Below are 19,773 nucleotides of genomic sequence, written 5' to 3' on the forward strand. Positions count from 1 at the left end.
CTATTAAAGGCCCGCTGAATCGTTAAAGGCCCGAGCCGAAGGCGAGGTCCTTTAACGAGACAGCGGGACTTTAATTGCCGGTATAGCCCTGCTACGAAGGGCTATAAGGCTATTAGAACATTCTGCCACTAGAGGGCAGAATGTTCTAACAAATTAAACAAAGGGTTCTCAAAGCTAAATCCCCTCGAGCTTCGAGAAGCCTTTGTAGAACATTGGAATGTTGTTCTGCGGGCCTTTACCGGCCCATAGAAGCAGGGAGCACTCCCTTGTCTGCAATGGAGCTCCCAACATTCCAATGTTCTAATATGAATTAACATTTGAATTACTGTTCAATTAATAGACCTATGTAACTGAGAAAGCTAACAAATAAGAGTGTGTGTTAGCTTAGTGGAGGCATTGTCAACACAACACGGTCACGTTTTTTTTTTAAAGAAAAACAAGCTGAAGATACCAAAAACAAGCTGGAGATACCATACACAGAAGACACGGCCTAAAATGGTAACTGTCCACGGAACATGAAGCTGATAAAAGAGATTCACATCAAAAAACTCAAACACAGGAAGTTTGGATAAGACCTTCAAGTACACACAGAGCCAGCCTGTAATTCAATATTTTATTAATAAACATACAATTACTATAAAAGCTGTTGCATTTTAGACATTTCCTACTTTTCAAAGGCAGTTTAGAATAAATATATAACAGAAAGTTTAGTGTACTTTGAATGGAACATAGCAGTCCCACCGGGAGCAATGAATATTGTCTTTTGACAAGAACTGTTTAAAGTGCGAGCTCCTTTGGCTCACCAAACCTTATGTTATGTGCATTGCTAGTATCTAGTGCACTCCAAAATGCATCTGTAACATCTTGTAACACCAGTGGAGAAACCACTACTGACGTCAGAAAGGAAGTACATACAACAGGTAAAGAGTGGAGCTCTGCATATTCCATGGGCAAAAGGGAAAATAACCAGCAAGCAGAACATCTGAACCCTTCCTGTTCAGCAACAGCAAATTGTTTTTACAAATGTTATTTTTTTTGTTTTTTAAATCAAACACATTTACATTACAGTTCAATATAATTAAGCATTTTACTTCCCTTGATATCCCACGACGATGAAGAAAAGTGTAATGAGAACTGCACTGAAGGTGACAAAGACAGTCTCCCTCCTTCACCCTCTCAAAAAACATATATCTGGCCAAAAAGTTACGAACTAGCTTATATTGTAATGATGGCCAGAATGCATTTAGTGTCAGAATGGTTGGCAAATAGAGTTTTTATGGAGTACTAGTTCCTTCGGTGTTGTTTGCAATGTGGTTAGCAGAGAAAGCTTGACTCTTGCATTATAAATATTTATGGACAGCGGAGTTTTAATGTAGGGCTCATTCAACCAAGACATGCACACATGGGATCAGTAAAACCATACATTATGGGTAGAGGCGTCCATGTTATCATGGACTCTTACTGCAACAGGTGAAGCTCCAGACATGTCACAAGTACACTTAGAAAACGGGTAGCTTGAACTCTCCATGTTGTGTTCTGAGCAGTTTACAGTGATGTGTTTTAGGGTGACACCATGCAAAGTGTAAACGTCGAAATTATCAAAACATTGAACTGGAAGTCATGCAAGAACTTCGTTAAAATACAAAAGCTTGCTGTACATTTCCAAAAACATTTTTTTCTTTAAAACTTTACTAAGCTCCCGCGTTAAATTGGTTAAATTAAATGGGTTGGGAGTCAGCATGGTATTACCGTTGTGTTTATTGCATCCAATAAGTCATGGTAGATCGTGTGCAACAGCTCTGCATTTTCTAAGGCACGATTTGAATGAAAGGTGGATGTGTGTTTTTCTATTGGACAGTGAACAGGTGTTCAAGCTATGCGCAGGATGATGGCGCGTTCTTAATTAAAGGGGCTGTAACTTCCGCCCAAGCACGCCACCTACATGCAAAGAAGAGGCAAGCACTTTAATAAATAGTTGCTTTTGAAAACGTATAAAAATATATTGCCCACCTACCACGGCACGTCTTTTTAATCGCTTATCACATCTTTTCAAAAAAACGCACAATTGTGTTCAAGTTAGACGACACTGAATTTCGTCAAAGGGAATTTCGGCTTCAAAATGTGCTATTTCTGTAAATGGTCTCATTTAAGAAAACGACCAAGCAAAGTAATCAATAAAGCTGTTTTTGTAAAGATGTTGTCCATAGCTGCATGATGGGAAATATGTAATTGACAACTGAGCTATATGTCTGTCTCTATGCCACACCAAATGCCTTCGTGCTGACTTCCGGAAGTGCACCAGATTACAACCTCAAATGAAACATCCGGCCACTTGGCAAATTCTGCAAATGAACGGTTTACTAACTACAGTCAAAACGTGCAGCGTGTGCACAATTCACGGACATGTGCCTTGTTCTTTCTCAACACTGCAAAATAAAAGAAAATTAACTGAATAAACACACCGGAAAAGAAAAGCTAGGCCTGGAGAAATCAGAGCGCCCCCTCTCGGAGAGGACGGTTAAAGGACAAAGCAGAAACCGCACACTGAACATCTCCAGTTGTTTATGATGGGACGCTGGGCGCACCTGGCTGTTTATCATGTCGGTGTCGGCCAATCACTTCACCCTTCGTCCATTCGTTTCTTTGATAATACTGTCACTGGGTACATACACTGCACGACCCCACACAAAGAAACTGCAGCACCCGCACCCCCTCGCAACACAATGTCTTTGAAAAGCGCGAGGCTCATGTCCCAGCTCCTGCACAGGATGCGGCCTCTGGACCATTTTATGTCCGTACAATCAAACTGTATTTTTTTACATGATTCACAGGACAGCCAGACCAGGGTAACGTAATAATGGCACTAATCATGTTCCCATCTAAGTCCCTTAAATCACACAGCATGCATTCAGCATAGTACAAAAATGTGCAAGTTAGCCCTTTTCTTGGGAAGTCTGCAGCATTCAGCAACAGGTGCGCACAAGAACATTCCGCTGTGATGGGGGTGTGTGAGTGTGGGCCTGTACAACAATCACGAAAATGGAGGGAACTTCCTTCTATTTTTTTAGACCCTTCCTACTGAACTTGTTAAGTAGCTCCTGTCTATTTACGCTCTATGGTCACGATGAGGAGAAAGACACTAATAATACAGCACTCACAGGATTACACGACTTCGAAACTACCACACTTTCCAAAGAAATGCGCAACAACATTTCAATAGGTCTTTGGTGGAACGTTCATGGCAACCAACCAAAGTGCATTATTTCTTACAGGAAAGGTAGCAGCCTATATTCCCTGTAGAAATGGATAAAATGTGTGCGTCTTGGGAAAAAAAGTGGGAACATGGCTGCCACCAACTTGTGTGAACCCTGTCCTGGAGAAAGCTCACCATTTCCTCTCTTACTGCAAAAAATGCACGAAAAAAGCTGTTTTCACTCAAAAAGAATGTTTGCAAGAAGAAACTAGGACAAGACAATCTCACTCTTTTCAAGTTTGTTTCTGCCTTCATTGTCTTTTCTCCAGGGACTCAGAGCAATGGAAGCCACCAAGCGACCTTCAGCAGACCGGATGCAGGTTTTGAAGAATCCACTTTCTTTTGATTTTCCTCTAGTTGCTATTGTTTTGCTGTATGAAAGCCTGTGCTGCAGATACTGGCTTGTGGTTTGTCAAAAAGACATTTTTGGTAAAATAACAGACTAAAAATTGTCGAAAAGGTGTCAATATAGAAAAAATTAAAGGTGCAATAATTTATATGGCTAATCTTACCTTCAGACTGAGGAAACCGAACACAAAATGCTTACGGATTGAGTGTCATGAATGCTGTATCTCAATGTACACTAAAAGAATGGTAAGGTGTATCAGGACAGCCATTTGGCGAGAGGTCCCAAATGGTTCAAACTTTTGAATTCACTAAAATTTGTGCTCATATAGGTGTATGTCGGCATGTGCGAGAGCACGTTTGCGAGTTATGTAAACATTCTAGATAGTGATAAAATAGGAACATTATTGGTATTTTATTGCACCTTTATTTTTTTTATTCTCATTGGAGAGAATAACAGGCTTGAAATCTTGCAAGCGAACTCTAATAAATATACACAAAAATAGTAGTACTTAAGATGGAGTTGCGACGTTTGCACCTCGCTAACTTGTGCAAGTGCATGAAGAATGTAACAAGCGGAGGGCTCTTTAAGGTTCTGACTCAGACAGAGCCTTTTCCAGAAGCATTTGCCTTGAGATGAGTGCTGTGGCGTCCATGGTGGGAGTTGCACGATAGATTGTCTGGAAGCAGCCCGCGGGGCAAGGTGGCAGATGTATTTCTCATAGAAAATGTTCAGGTCTGAAATTCATGTCACAATGTTGTGGGCTGACCAGCTGCTGTGTTTCCAGGGAAAATCAGAAACAAAGAAAAAACATTCAGTCACATAAAAATAATTCAAGTTGATGCATTTAGCGCCACAGTAAAGATTGAACACAGTTTTAAATGGGTATCTAAAAACCGTGGAGTATGAGTTACATACATGGTACTTATTAACCCCTTTGCTGCTTCTGTCGGCCAACGTCCGTCGCGAGCTCTACCTTCCGTAGTGCTGAGCATGTCCGCTGGCAGACGCGGCCCTGCCCGCTTAATAGAACGCTCCGCACCGGCGTGGAATGTTCGAAGCAGCAACGGGTTAAATGTCCTACACTCAGATAATGAGTTGTCCAGAACGGAAAGCGGGGTGGGAAGCAGTGGAATACAGGACTGGATTTAGCATTGCTGTCCAATATTTCCGCCCCACTAATTATGCCTTTTTTAGGTCTGGGATGGAGAATAACATGGTGGGTCCCAAAATTACTGGGCTCTTTCTCACAAATTTCTCCCAAATTACAGGCCTGTTACTGCTTACAAATTATGAGCGTAAAGAAGGAGTAAACTTGTAATTGTGTGTGGCATGGTAACTTCTGTGTATAATTCACTCAGCTCAACTGTTAGTCTAGCCCATATTTGTGTTAACATTATATGTCTAGGTCAGTTCAGTATTTCCTTTAATTCGGTTAAATAAACCAGAAAAAGTACAATATTAACATTTCAAAAGACAGTATAACAAAACATACAATTCACTGTGCAACAATATTTCAAGGTAAAACGTAGTTGTGAAGGGAATTTCGGACCAACAATACAATACTCATCATACATTTTTTTAGGATCCATAATATTATGAAAGGATAAAAGATTTTGTTAAAACATCCAAAAATGATCATGATTAATGAGCAAAACAAGTCAACACCAAGATAAAAAGGTATAGATGAAAGTGCTATTTTCAGAGAGCATTTGACTTAATGTACCATATTGCCGACAGGTATCTAGCAATTGAATAGATCACACAGTCTCTGGTGCTGGTTTTGATTATTCGAAGAGCTATGTGGTGATCCCTAAACGCAAGAAGTTTACAAAGGGGAATAATCCATTATGAGCATTGTCATATGCCTTACAAAAAAATAGCATGTGTTCGATATTCTCTGAGACTAGACAACCCATCGGACACAGGTTTTTTTTGTCTCTCTTTTCGTCCAGGAATGGGTAAAAGAAGCCAAAGATATTATGCCCAATCTGAATTAAACGTAAGTGCTTGTGTGACAGGGTTGGTAACCACGTTCAGGAATTGCTCATATTCAGGTGCACATTTGGACATCAGGAAGGAGTCCATCAGGGTTCCACGAGAAGCCGAGAGTTTTACACCTAATACATAATTCCAGTAGGACTTTTTCAGCTTCTCCCAAGCACCTTTGGGTAGTGCACAAGGCTCTAACCACAAACCTTCTAATCAAACTTAAAGAGCCACTTTTTGATGTGTACAAACTAAGGGATCTTTCTAGCATGGTGGCCATGTAGTATAATTCTGATACAATCCCTGTAGTGACCAAGATCCTCGTTTGTCCTGAGCCTTGGCCAATTCTGGATAGGTCTCAACATAGCAATGTCAGAAATCGACCTACAATTTAGGTCGAATCTAACAGGCACAGTAGGTGCACTGGTTGGTAGTCTCAACAGCCATGAAGGCATTTTCAGCTTTTTCAAGGGTGGTAAGATTACAGTGCCCCCTTAAATCTGCCCCATACATGGCTCCACCACAGGCTTGAATCTTGTACATCTCCATGCAGGGGGTGGAGATGGTGGTGGTGGTGGTGGAGGGGAGAGAGATAGGGAAAGTGGGTGATCTATTGGCTAACCTAAAAATGGACCCGGTTCTTTCCTTATCTGTGCTATCCATCTATGGGAGTCTTACAGTCTTACGCCAAATCAAATTCATGGGCCCTATCTACAGCCTCCCCCCCCTCCTATGAGTACCTTACTCTTGGGTATGTTCCTCCTATTACCAAAGAAGATGTACTTAGTTTTGTTTTTATTAATATCCAGGCTGTGGTTTAGGCAAAAATTATTAAATGTATCCAAGAGTATAATTAGACCACAAGAGGACTTTGACACTAACTGAGTGTCATCTGCGAAAAGGAGACACAGAATTTTATAATACTTCACCTTCAGGGAATCGTTTTCACAGTTTCAAAAGATAGAGGGTGCAGCCATTTATATACAAGAGAAAGTGTGTGGCTGCTAGAATACCCCCTTGTCTAACACCCCTCCTAATAGGAATATCTTCTGTCAATTCCCCTGCAGGGCTCCACCTAACCCTCGCAAAGTTTTCTGTGCATAGTGCCAGGATCAGAGACAGTAGTCCACGTAGGACCTGGATCTTGAGCAAAGCCACCCAAAGTTCTGCCCTGGGGACTAGATTGAATGCAGCTCGCAAATCCACAAAGGCAACATACAGCAGCCCCTCTGTCAATGTCTACTACCTTCCACTTACTGGACAGGAATCGGACAATCTGGTCTATGGTGCTGATGTTCAATCTGAATCCCGCCTGTGAGTGAAACAACGCTTTGGCTTGGGCAATCCAAACCCATAGCTGAGATAAAATTTGCATACTGTAGACTTTCTGAATATTGTAAATCAAATTTATTGGTCTATAATTTCTCAGTGTGGATTATTGCCCTTTTTGTAAATATGGATTATTTCTGCTCCCTTCCAAGACCTTGGGATTAGTGCACCAGCCATTAGTGCACTTGACAAGGAATTTATATAGGGTCCCCAGATCTGTTGTTCGCGTTTGAATAAATCTGCTGGGATTCTATCCAAACAAGGAGCTTTGACTGATTTATGGGCCTGGATTGCATCAAGAGTGAATGGCTTAACCTCCTCTCCAGGAGAATCTGTGGGAAGCTACGGCAGGATCTCTAATATCCCATCTCCCAATCTTGCCTCCTCATAAAGTGTTGAGAAGTAAATCACCCATGCTTCTGGGGGGATATGACAGTCTGGGCTAGATAAATCTCTGTAGCCGTCATGTGTAACCTACTGCCAGAAGCGCTTATTGTCTCTAAACCTTACCGCCTCTAATAGATCATCCCATATGTTGCCTCCCACTGGGCTTTGCTGGTTTGAATAGCCCTGGAATATCCCCTTGTAGACTCAATATTGAGTGCTCTTTGGTTACTCTTTAGAGCATTTAATAGGGCCTTCTTGAAGGTTTTGCATGACTCATTAAACCAACCATTTACTCTGGGTTTGAGAAATCCTCTTCCACTTTTAAAGTCCATTACAAACAGGATACCAATTTTTTAAAATAAATTATTGTGCATTATCATAATCTGCGTGGTGGTTAAAACATGGCACTTCAGAGTTTGCAATTCTTCTAAAACAACCGTGTAGATTGCAAATATGGCATCTTTGGCTCTTGAAAGAACCTCCCATTTTACCTTGCGTTTATTGTTACTAATCATCACATCCTTGTGTGGATCAGGAGAGATTAAACTTTGCCTTTTCCTTATCTGTGACTTATCCAAGACTAGAGTAATAGGAAAGTGATTGCCATCATGTCGATCAAGCACTGTCATGTCTTTAATTTCATGCCAACTGCAAACATCAAAAAGGAAAGAGTTTATGTGGCTCTAATAATCACCCATTATGAACATTGGCTTTGCATCAGGGTCTGGTGGAAAGTGACCGTTATATGGCCTCAGACCAACAGAGACCAATATATCAATAATCTGGAGGGCAGCAGAACTCATTTTAGGTGGTTTTCTTTGAACACAAAGTCTGGGTATCCTACCAGATTTATCCTTTTCCTTTACCAGTTCCAAGAATGAGGTATAGGGTTTGAAGGACGTATTCAAATCTCCTGCTTTGATCACTTTATGGCCAAGGGCAAAAGTTCCAGAAATGCATTCAAGGTCTTAAGACACAGTGAGGGTTTGGAAAAAAGAGTCAACCTGTTATAAATGTTAATCAACAGATATGGAGTGCCCGACTTTAGTTTCAGGCTTAGGGCTAAAAATTCACAGAAGTCTATAGAGATTTTGTTAATTGAACACTCAAGGGAAATTTTGAACCATATTAAAAGCCCCCCCCCCGATGGCCTACCTTCCATCGAAGGCAGTGCCTCAATACTATGAGTTAAGAAACCCTGCCTATGAACCTTAGTCCGCGCCTAAATCTCTAGGAAGATGCAGAAGCCAAAGTCATCTATGAACAATCCCCAGGCCCATCAACCATTTTTTACTGAATCCGAGCAATATTCCAGGAGATAAGGTGGAGAGCAGTGGCTGGAATTGTTGGCATCTGCACGAACCTTTTAGCAGCCACCCTGTTTGCGACGAAATTAGGGATTAAATTAAGAATATCTGTGGACCCCTTAATAACTGGAACAGGGGTGGCCTCCTCTTGCCTAGGACCTGGGTAGGTGGCGTCTCTGGGAAGTCAATCAACTTGTTCCAGAACCTAAAACCAGTTGGATACAGGTACACTAGAGCACCCGATCGACTATTGCTGGCTGCGGATGGGAACACTTGGGTCTCTTTTGGGACGTAGTGATGGAGGGATAGAAGTAGCCCAACCAGTCCGTAGTGGCGGTGTATAAAAGTACCCCAAGGGGAGTGGATCAACACTAGTTTGACCGACTTGAATACGTGCTGCACTGGCTAGCAATATTTGTACCAGTGAGAGGTCTTTGAAATTCATGATTACAGTTCACCGGATGGTCCTTTGACTCTTCTCTAATCCAGCACATTCTATGAGTAAGGATATTATTGGCCAGGGAAGTGGGGGAATTCATATACTTGGAGAGCCAGTTCAGACACTTGAAGCCAAGCTTTTGTGTGCTTCTTTCAGCTCTTCACTCAGTTTATGTTTATGTTTATTGGTTTGTATAGCGCTGAATCACCCATGAGGGTATCTCAGCACTTGGACTAGACAGCATAACAGGACCATGAGCTAGAAGAGATACGTTTTTAACATCTTTCTGAATTGTGTCAAACTGGGACAGGCCCATAGATGAAAAGGCAGGGTATTCCAGAACATCGGAGCCAAGTAGGAGAATGATTTGCCTCCACTGCGCGCCTTTTTGATCCTAGGAATGGTGATCAAAAGCTCTGAACTGGATCTAAGTGAGCGCGTGGGGGAGTAGGGGGTCAATTTACAGGTCAGATACATAGATCCTTGTCCTCTGAGAGCTTTATGGATCATACATCCTATTTTGAATTTTATTCTTTTTAGTATGGGAAGCCAGTGCAGTTGATTCAGAAGAGGTTCTGAGGGTGTTCTGGCTGGGGCGTCAACCATGAGGCGGGCGGCAGTGTTCTGGACTACCTGTATTCTCATTATGGAGACACTGTTAGCTGAAAACATGAGCGTTACAGTAGTCTAGTCTACTAACAACTAAGGCCTGCATAAGCGTTTTCTTCGTGGAGGTGGGAAGAAGGGGGAAAATCCTGCGCAGAAGGCCAAGTATGTAAAAGCAGGATCCTGCCGTTGTGTTAGCATGCGTTTCAAGAGTCAATTTGCGGTCAATTCTGACACCCAGATTTTTGACGGCTTCTTTAGGGGTGGGGGCAGTGCCTAGTTCGTCCGGCTTTCATATGGGTGTCCAGCAGGTTTCAGCTCCTCCAAACAACATGATTTCTGATTTGCCCGCGTTAAGTTGCAAGAAGTTTGCCTGCATCCAGGTGGCAATGGATTTCATGCCTTCAGAGAATCTGAGTTTGGTGTCGAGATTGTTTTTGTCAAAAGTCAGGAGGAGCTGAGTATCGTCTGCATACGAAATCAGGGTAAATCCTAAGGATCTCATCAGTCTGGCCAAAGGGGAGACATAAATATTAAAAAGGGTTGGACTGAGGCAGGAGCCCTGCGGGACCCCCTTGCTGACTTTTGTCGTGGCAGATTTAAAAGTACCCATAGTGACCGTCTGTGTCCTATCCGTCAGGAAGCTGGTGAGGCAGTCCCGGTACTACTGACAAAATTACCACATAGGGACACGCTGCCGGGTGTAAGTTAATAAAAAGAAGATTCCTAGTCTCTTGCGGAGGTACATCTGCCCCCCTTCGACCATTGCTGCCCCTGATAGTGAAGTTGCCCTGGTTGCAGACCACTCTCCGGATTAACCCCTGTATTCAATATATTCGAACTGCTAGTTGGTCTTTGGGTAATGGGAGCAGCTTCCACAAAAACAATGCTGATCTTGTTTCTGGTACTGAAGGAGGTGAAGATGAAGGAGGAGCAAGATCTACTCTGACATTTGGCCGAGGGGATGATAGTCTGGGTTTAGAGATGTCATTCAGTACGAAATCGATCTCTGACAAGCGAGCCACAACAGGTGAAAATTCACTTCTTATAATCCCTTCTAGTCTGCCAACTAGATCGTCTAATATATCAACTAGCCATTTCGGTTTTGTCCAGTCCACATCACAGTGTAAAGTCGAGAGTAGCAGTAACAGAGGTAGTGGGTGGTGAATTAACAACAATGCTGCTCTTTGGCTGTTTGTTGCGGGCAGTTTTTCTTTGTTTTTTTACAACTTACCTGGGTTCTTCATATACGATTTTGGGGGTGAGTGTCTACTGGGTGGTATAAGCTGGAGGGCCACCATTGAACACAGCAATCTCCCCCCCTGAATACTTCCGGAAGAAACAGACACACAGGAGCCAGGCAGTGTATGTGCAATATCATTTGGGCCCAAGGAAAGTCTCTTTTCAGTTAATTCAATCTCAGAGCCCTCAACCCCGATCCCCCTCTGGAGCATAAGGTCTAGCACGGCTGTCCTGTTAGAGGGGGCCACTCCTGAACACCCTCCACCCCCCTCAACCTCTCAAGCGCATTTGCGCTTACCCATTGGAATTTCACAGGACTATGCAGTAGTAGGACCATCCAAATGGAAGAATGAGCAGATATGGGCATAAGACAAAAGCATAAGATAAAAGCAGGGTCAACGGCAAGGTCCAGTGGGCACAAAGTCTGGGTGGAAATGAGATGAGAAGGTAGTCAATGCCAGGGGATAAATCAGGTGGCAATGTAACAATCTAACATTGTATGTCTAATATCTTAATTATCCAAAAACTTAAACATATGTGACAATCATGAAATGTACAGTGCAAAATTCATTTAGGCAGTACGCCAGCAAAAAACACATGCCCAATAATAAACTACTGACACTAATAAAAGTACAAACATCGCTCACCCTGTGCACTGTTTATGACCTCACACATTCCACCACAAACATCATGTCAGTGACAACCAACACAATGCGACTAAAATCATACATAGCATCATTGGTTGCCCATTATACGGGACATCACAGAAAGCTCTATGGTTACAATATCAATGCTTGCTATTAGGTGTTATTGCTGCAACTGCATCCACTGGCCACTACTGATCTTTATGCAGCATTTAATACGTTGTCACAGGTTTAAAGAAAAAAATAACACTAGTGTTCCACGCTCATCTATGTAATCATGATCACCATCATCCTTGATCACAGGGATGCTTATAAGGCACTATTTAAAATAGGCAGAACATCAAAGAAACAAAGTGGAATTTTTAAGATATGGCTCAGCAGTGTGTAAATATATTGTGCCGCTTTTAGTACCTCTTGGGCAAATGACATGCTTATTTGGGCATGTCCCTCCAGTACTTGTAAATATATATGTAGGCATTTATTAGTGATCAGTTGTACTGAAGCCTTTTTTTCTTTTTAACTGATGTGTTAACATATCATAAACACTTCACATGTGCAAAGACATCCATTCACGATCAATGCTACAACCATTTTACCTTTATTATTGCTGTAAAACATCTGTTTTGGCTTCATGGTTTTAAAGTTTACCTAAATAATAATTTTACATGTCACAATATTAGGAGATAATGAACAAAAATCAACGTTCTACGTGGGGATTAAAGGAGAATTTAGTAGTAGCTGTCTGTGAGATTCTTATCTAGATATTGTACAGTTAATGAAATGGAAGTTGAAAATGGCTTGTATTTCTACTTGACATGTATCAGTTTATTTTGAAAGTGAATATTTGGATAATCTCACTGACCCCTACTTAATTTTCTTTGAATTCATCGCCTTTTTGGAACATTGTTTTCTTTGTTTACATTTAGGCTCAGTTTACTGTAAGTTTATGGGTTTCCGCTGTATTTCTTGACATAGCATTATGTGATGACACTGCTGTCATGTATGATGTCATGTGGGTGGTTGTGATCAGTTAAGAGTGGGAATTATAGTTGCATAGGTTGCAGAGTAAGCACATTTCAGTTTTTTTATTCTAACCATTATCTTCTTTCAGTGTATTACTGATAACATTAGGAAGTTACAGATCTTAGAATCTAGCCATGACATAATTTAGGATACATTTTCAATGCTCCCCATAAAACTTCAGTTGAAGGGACTTTAAGGTCCACCATCTATACATCAATGACATTTGCAATTCAGCGTGGTGTCTGACTAATCAAACAGCCCACTAATAAAGAATTAAAACGTTCAAACTATATGGAGGCACTTATACTAAAGTCACATTATGAGTGGAACTCTCTTCCCCAAGCCATCCGAGAGAACAGAAATCTGTTGACCTTCCGCAAGCTCCTAAAAACGCATCTGTTTGGATTGCCCTCCTAGTTGGTGAAGACGGATGTGCTCTGCTTTCTTTTCCTTAAGCGCTACGAGGCCTCCCGGTAGTTAGGCGCTATAGAAATATTCTTCATTCATTCATTCTATCATATGATGCCAGAAAATAAATGATGGTTGTGTCTAGGGTAATATCATAAGAATCAACTTACTTCTTGATCTGATATAGCAATCATTACAGTTTAGTAAACCATTTCTGATCCGGACGTCTGTCCCAGAAGTTGTGTCTCCAAGCTGTCCTTTGCAAATTCCACACTGTCAAAGGAAGCAGAATAGAATGAAAAAATGTCATAATGTGGAACACGAACACGAACACACACACACACACACACACACACACACACACACACCCACACACCCACCCACCCACCCCCACCCCGACACCCCCCCACCCCCCACCGCTAAACTGGCCATAAAAGCTAAAGCACAATCGCTAATTTATGCATACAGATTACTACGCAAAAAAATTAACTGCCCGAACTATAACCACCTGTTAAAAGTAATGGCCGCACAAATTCAGTCCAGCCTGTCATATGGTTTAGTCACTTGGTGTGGCAAGGAAGCAGATTTATTAAACAAACTTCAGACGAAGGTTTATAAGGCTGTTTTTAACCTGCCAAAGTCTTCCTATCCAGCTCAGGTTCGGCTGGAATTCGGCCTCCAGAATCAGAAATTTTGGGGCATGAGCGGCTTTGTTAAACTATGTTATAAATTCTGCTCCTCCAATCCAGATACAATGAATAGGTTATGCTGGGAAGAAATCAAGCACCAGATGGACCACGAAACACCGAACTCATGGGGAAGCTATCTGAGAACATCACTGGCTGAGTTGGAAATGCAAACAGCATGGGAAAATAGGGCTGATGGAGTAAGCTTTTGAAAAGCTGCCAATGATGCAGCTAAAAATAAATCTTTGCTGGAAGATAAAAAAGTGATTACCAAGCGTCGGCATGGGTGGACCGTCATCAACTCTTATAAATCCTTAAAACCACAAGCATACCTATCTGCTCACTTCAGCTTGCAGTTAAAAAAGAGCTTAAAAGATTATCGAATGGGCCTGCATGAATCAAAAGACCTACAGCCCTCTTGGAAAGAGCCCTACCAAACCGCGCACTGCCGATTATGTGGCTTTCACGCAGAATCTTTAGGTCACCTACTGGGTGCATGTCCAGCAGTCACAGACCAGAGGAGACATCATTTAAAATGTATATTCAATTATCTGAACATTCGCAAGTCGTGACATGCTGGCTGGAGGGTATCTCCATAATCTTGGCCTACCGGGGAGTCAAATACATGACAGAGGTAAGAAGACTTTTACAGCAAGCCGACCCGGAGTAAAGTCAAGAAGTAGGACCTACTCGGCATGGCCACAGCTGACCCATCAATGCAATAAATGGACTGAATGTAAAATCATTAGAAGACCCTTTCTAGTTAGTAGGTTCCTAAAGTTGGATTGAAACATTATACTTTTCTGAATAGCCGTGCTCTTCCCAAATGAACTTGCCTCCTTTTAGGGCTCTCTTTTTATTAAGTGGTTGTTTTTGTTTTTAAACTGTAGTACTTATCTTGACGTCACACAGTGCCGACTAACTGATAATTAATCATTCAATAAACTATGCCTGACTGATATATATATGAACATAAACAGATTTGGAGGGTAGCAGTTTTGAAATTTCTTAGAATGCTGCAGATTACTTTCCTCTAAGTTGTCTCCAGAAGTTTTCCCTTAAAATGTGCACGTTTTCTGCAGTCCCAATTCTTGAAGGCATTAAAGCTGTACACTAGGTGAGTCGCCTTTTGGAACTTGTGCCTTGCGTGAGTCTTAATAACAGTTTCTCGTAGTAGAAAATTTACGCAAAAACATCCAGTTTGCCACCCTATGTAGTGGCAGAAACTGCAGGAAGGAGTACCCAAATATAAAATGCTGTCTAGAGTAATTTCCTAGTGTATAACAACCACAATACCAACGGCTTAAGTACTTCCCACCACAGTTTCATGTTCTGGGGTGAGTCTCCCTTCCTATAGTGGGTGGGTCTTCTGGATGTGGACTTGTGCTATCTATGCCTAGAGAGACACTTATGTGACACTGCACTAACAAAACTATCTTGCTTAAATTCTTCTGGGGGTCACCTGTGGTTTCCTGAAAATGTAGTAATCAAGCACTTTTATCGCATTTTGTTATCTTTTGATATATATTTTCTCGTATTGAAAGTGCAAAAAATGAAAGACTGAGGCAATGTATCAGAAAATATTCGGATTAACCCCCTTTGGAGACAAAAAACGTTGTACAAAACTAGGGCTTCATCACAAAATGCGCAAATTCTAAATGCATTCAATTGTTAAAGGAGTTTTCCACCACCCAAACATAAACAAGTCAGACAAACCTACCTGAAAGCACTGTATGTGGAAATAAAGACTGAGTGTTTCTATGATCATGGCAGCTCCTTTACCAAGAGGAAGTTGACAAGTAGAGCAAAGTTTCTTTCCACTGACAGCCCTAGAAGAAAGAAAAGACAAGATCAAATACACACAGGAGGGCACACCAACACATTCTTGAAATATCTTCATCTAGCAGCTCATGGCCTGAGTGCTAAATCATACTTCATATTTGAATATCTTATGTAGGAATCAGACACAAACATGTAGGGCCTGATTTTCCCAAATGTGCCCAAGGCAAATTCTCACTTGTGAAAATGCACAAAGTGCTGACTGAGGCTAGTTCGTAAAACTAAGAGCAGCCTAAATGTGCCGTTTATGCATTAAACGAGTGCAGACTGAGCTCTAGAGGCAATAAGGGCAAGACAGTGTGCATGGAACAAAATGCAAAAGACTGGCAACACTACAAGCATCAACACTGCTAGCAACTGCACAATTCGTTTTCATTACTGACATTGATTGTTTATGTTAATTATCTTTGTCATCAATTTAATCATCATAAATAACTGATATAACAACTGATCATTACGAACTATACTTATTATGGGAACTGAATGACGCTTGATGACCATTCACTACCGTTTACTGACCAATGCTTTTGTATCCATCATTCTGGGGTTTTTTTTTGGAGCTGGGGGGGGGGGGTAGGGTAGGGGGGATTGACATTCTTCCTACAACCAATATGGTTTTAATACTTAAGAAAACAACACGTTTGGGAGGGTAAACATCCAATCCTTTTAAGCAAAATTACATGTTAAAAACGTAAGGATTAAATGTGTGGTATTGTGCTGTCTCAAGTAACACATACATTCAGTTGGAATTTCAATGTAATGTGTTTTGATAACATTGTGTAACTCCATGTCTTCTGGCACACTGGAGTGATGTGTCTAGCACAGCATAGTGTAGTTCCTGCCTGAAAACGGTTAAGTCCAAGATTAAGGAAGCAGCTGAGAAAGTCATCAAGTGACATGGCTTGGGGTGGCTCATCTTTCTAGCACCTACAAATTTGACTGCAAAAAAGTGGAACAGCATTTTAAGAGCAGGCTGGCAACTTCTACTAAATGTTTAAAAAGTTTTAAATGAGGGAGGATCATTAAGAAAGGACTCGGTGTACACACTCCTTAATTAGGCAGAGGCAAAGGATCAATACAGTGACCATAACTGCTGGGTTGGAATAGATATGTAGGTTCTGCCAAGCAGCCAGAAGTATATGTGCAGCCAGCAGTATATGTGGTTTTCTTCTCAATATTCGCAGATGTCTGCTATCAAAGCAAGGTGCTTATGAATGGAGCATGTATCAGACCAACTTGTTCTAAAGACTCACCCAAACAACAGTACTTTCTTGAGAAGGTCATGCCCATTAAGTTTCCTTGAACATGGGAGAGGGAGCTAAGCCAGACAGCAAAATGGCTGCTCCTTGAGAGTGCTCTGCCGGACGAATTATAATCCAATATTTATCCGCTGTTCTACGGACTCCCTGTGAACACTATCTGGTGCGGCGGCTTCCTGGAAGGACGGTGCTCTCCCGATTGCTTTTGAGGCCCCTGGGGGCCATTTGGCGCACCATGTGCCAGAATGCCCGGGGTGTGGCCTACATGCGATTTGCCTCTGCCAGCCCTAGTGCTCTCCCAGGACTACTTCCTGCCATCTGCTGTTGCTGAGTCTGCTGCACTGGATGTGGGGTGCTGATACGAGCATTGCCACTGCACCGGTGCCTTCGATCGCCCCGCCTAGATGTTGGGAAATTAGCGCCTTCTTCCTACACTGCGGATGGCACCGCTGGACCTGCATTGTTGAGGGACTGCCCCAGATTGTCAACGTTGCTGGACCGGGGTGGGCACTCCACTCACGACCACCATGGGCAAATATGATGCTAAACAACAAACTCTCCTTCAACAGCAGACAATTAACTTGCCTCGCAGAACAAGAACCCCCTCCAAATGAGACATCGAACTGCCTTTACGAGCTCCCCAGGGACCTAACCTGTTTGAAATGCCTGGTGCTGCTGACGAAGAGCAGCTCCCGTACGCCAGGGTAGCTTGATTGCGTTTTAAATTTACTGCTCCCTGAGGGGGACTGACGCCCCTCTCACTTGTTTCATCTGCTGTATCGAGTCCACTCTTCCACCTGGGGTACTGGATACCCATTCGACCACGTTGTCTGACAGACGGGGTTGTCTGCCCGGCCCCAGTCTGCCTCCAGGAATGTCGCCTGCCTTCATTGTTTTTCTATTGGAATGTTAGGATGTAGGGAGGGAATATTCTTCTAAACCTGGTTCTTGGGTTGGAGCGGGCGGTGGGAGAGTTTGGGTTGTTGATTTATTTTGTTGTCTGAAATTATATTGTACTCACCCTCCTTTTCCCCAGCATGATCTTCTGCATCACTTTCCTCCTCTTACAGAGGATGCTCCTCAGGACATAGCCGTGCCAGACCAAAACGCCCCCTACTTCCAGCACCATGACCTCCACTAAGTGCCTTACATGGAACATCTGTGGCCTGAACGACCGTAGGATAGCTCGCTTGGCTCATGCGTACCTCAAACGACACCAAGTAGATATTGGCTTCCTGGAGAAACGACATCTCACTCAGCCCCAGGAACAGGGGCTATGTGTGCACTGATGCGGGGAGACTCACACTTCTTTATATTTGAAGTATGCTAAAGGGGTTGCTATATTGCTACATAGAGGCCTGCAGTGGCAGACACGCAGTTTCCCCTGCGCAGATAGTGTTAAGTATGGTTGCTCAACGAGCGATTTAACAGCATATTTTGATGAGATACAGCTCCCTTGGCTTGACCATGCGCACCTTGAGTATCTTGGCTCACCTTATAAGGTGGAGGAGTTCATGCAGTTTACCAGTGGCTCCCGGGCGATAAGGCACCAGGCTTGGATGGCCTGATGACTGCTTTTTACAAAGAGCTAGCCCTGATCCACACACTCTACTTGTTGGCAATGTTTGAGGAGTCGCTAGAGAAGGGCATCCTGCCCCCCATCTCTCAGGAAAGTGGCCATTGTGAAAATCTTCAAACCAGATAAACCAGTGCAGTATTGGGACTCCTATAGGCCTTTACCCTTGATTAATGGAGACAATAAGAATTTTCTGAAATTCAGGCCTACCGTAGTCTCCAGTTGCTCTACACAATATACGGGCCTGACTAATCCGGGTTTATCCCAGGCAGCTCAACTTCCCACAAAGTATGTACCGTCTTTGCGACCATGCAGCATCTAGATCCCCAGATATCAGCAGTCGCCACCACCCTCCTCCATGTTATGAAGTCATTTGATTCTCTTGAATGGTCCCATCTAGTCACACTGTTAGGGCGAGCTCCAGATCTGCCTCCTCAATACTTCACCCAATGCCCACGTGCTGCTCAATGGTTTGCTGTCTGGCCCATTCCCGGTGACCTGTGGTACTCGTCAGGACTGCTCACTCTCGCCCCTCCTTTTTGCCAAAGCAATGGAGCCATTGGCGGCCAAGTTATGATAACATCACGCCAATCGTGGTCTTGGCTTTACTTCTAGAGGACTGGTGTTTTCCATGTATGCCGACATCACCCTTAATACCCAGAATTAGCAAGAGAACCTGGCCCTACTGACCCGCGAGATCATTCGCTTTTGTGGCTTCTCTGGTTTTCTGATTGATTGCTCAAAATCTATGTTATTCTCCTTCACTGACAGCACACAGCCTTTCCCCCCAAAAAATACCCATTCAAGTGGGCATCTGGGCCAGTGGGATACCTGAAGATCTGGCTAAGTCGCAATCTGGATGAACTCTGGAGGGCTAATTACGGCCGCGCCATATCCTGGCTTGAAGACAGAGTTCCAATTAGGAACCCGCCTGCCTTTGTCGCTGGCTTGGTGAACAGCGATCGCAAAGATGGTCATCCTACCTATGTTTTTATACCTTTTTCTTAACTTGCCCGTCCCCCTCATGACCCAAGTTCTGTGCCGCTTGCTCTTCATTTTAATTACACTCACCTGGGCAGGCAAACAGCTGCACATTAAGTGGGAGAGCTGAACTATACCGCTCATGCAGGGTGGCCTTGGTACACCCGATATGACGCTCTGTGCGCTGGGCGCAATATCTGCATTATTGGCTATACCGATGCCCTTCCAACTTCACTTGGCGGTTGAGGCAGACTGGCCACTCAGCAGTGCCCTTTATTTACCCTACAGAACCCCCAGGGTGGAGGTGGACACCAGTGGATGCGTAAGATGGGCATGGGACAATTGCGAAAATTATCTTACCTATACGCCTCTTTTATTCTGCTCGGGTGTAAACCCAGGCTGCCACTCTTGATGGATGCGGGTGCCAAAATGTGTGCCCAAGAGTGGGGGCATTGTGAT

The 19,773-nt window shown here is 43.0% G+C and overlaps 1 protein-coding gene across 7 annotated transcripts in view; it reads right to left on the reverse strand.

The window, feature by feature from the left end:
* Positions 1-599: 599 nt before the first annotated feature.
* The window catches only part of LIMCH1 (LIM and calponin homology domains 1), an 892,718-nt gene continuing 873,544 nt past the window's right edge, over positions 600-19,773 (reverse strand). For all 7 annotated transcript variants that reach the window (XM_086962709.1, XM_086962710.1, XM_086962708.1 and 4 more), the window contains 3 exons: positions 15,380-15,488; positions 13,144-13,246; positions 600-4,374 (listed from right to left, as the gene is read on the reverse strand). In XM_086962709.1, coding sequence (XP_086818835.1) covers positions 4,349-4,374; positions 13,144-13,246; positions 15,380-15,488 — 238 coding nt within the window. In that variant the 3' untranslated portion in view covers positions 600-4,348. The remainder of the gene's footprint in view (positions 4,375-13,143; positions 13,247-15,379; positions 15,489-19,773) is intronic.

This window comes from Lissotriton vulgaris, chromosome 3_1 (assembly GCF_964263255.1).
Source record: "Lissotriton vulgaris chromosome 3_1, aLisVul1.2, whole genome shotgun sequence".
Taxonomy (NCBI): domain Eukaryota; kingdom Metazoa; phylum Chordata; class Amphibia; order Caudata; family Salamandridae; genus Lissotriton; species Lissotriton vulgaris.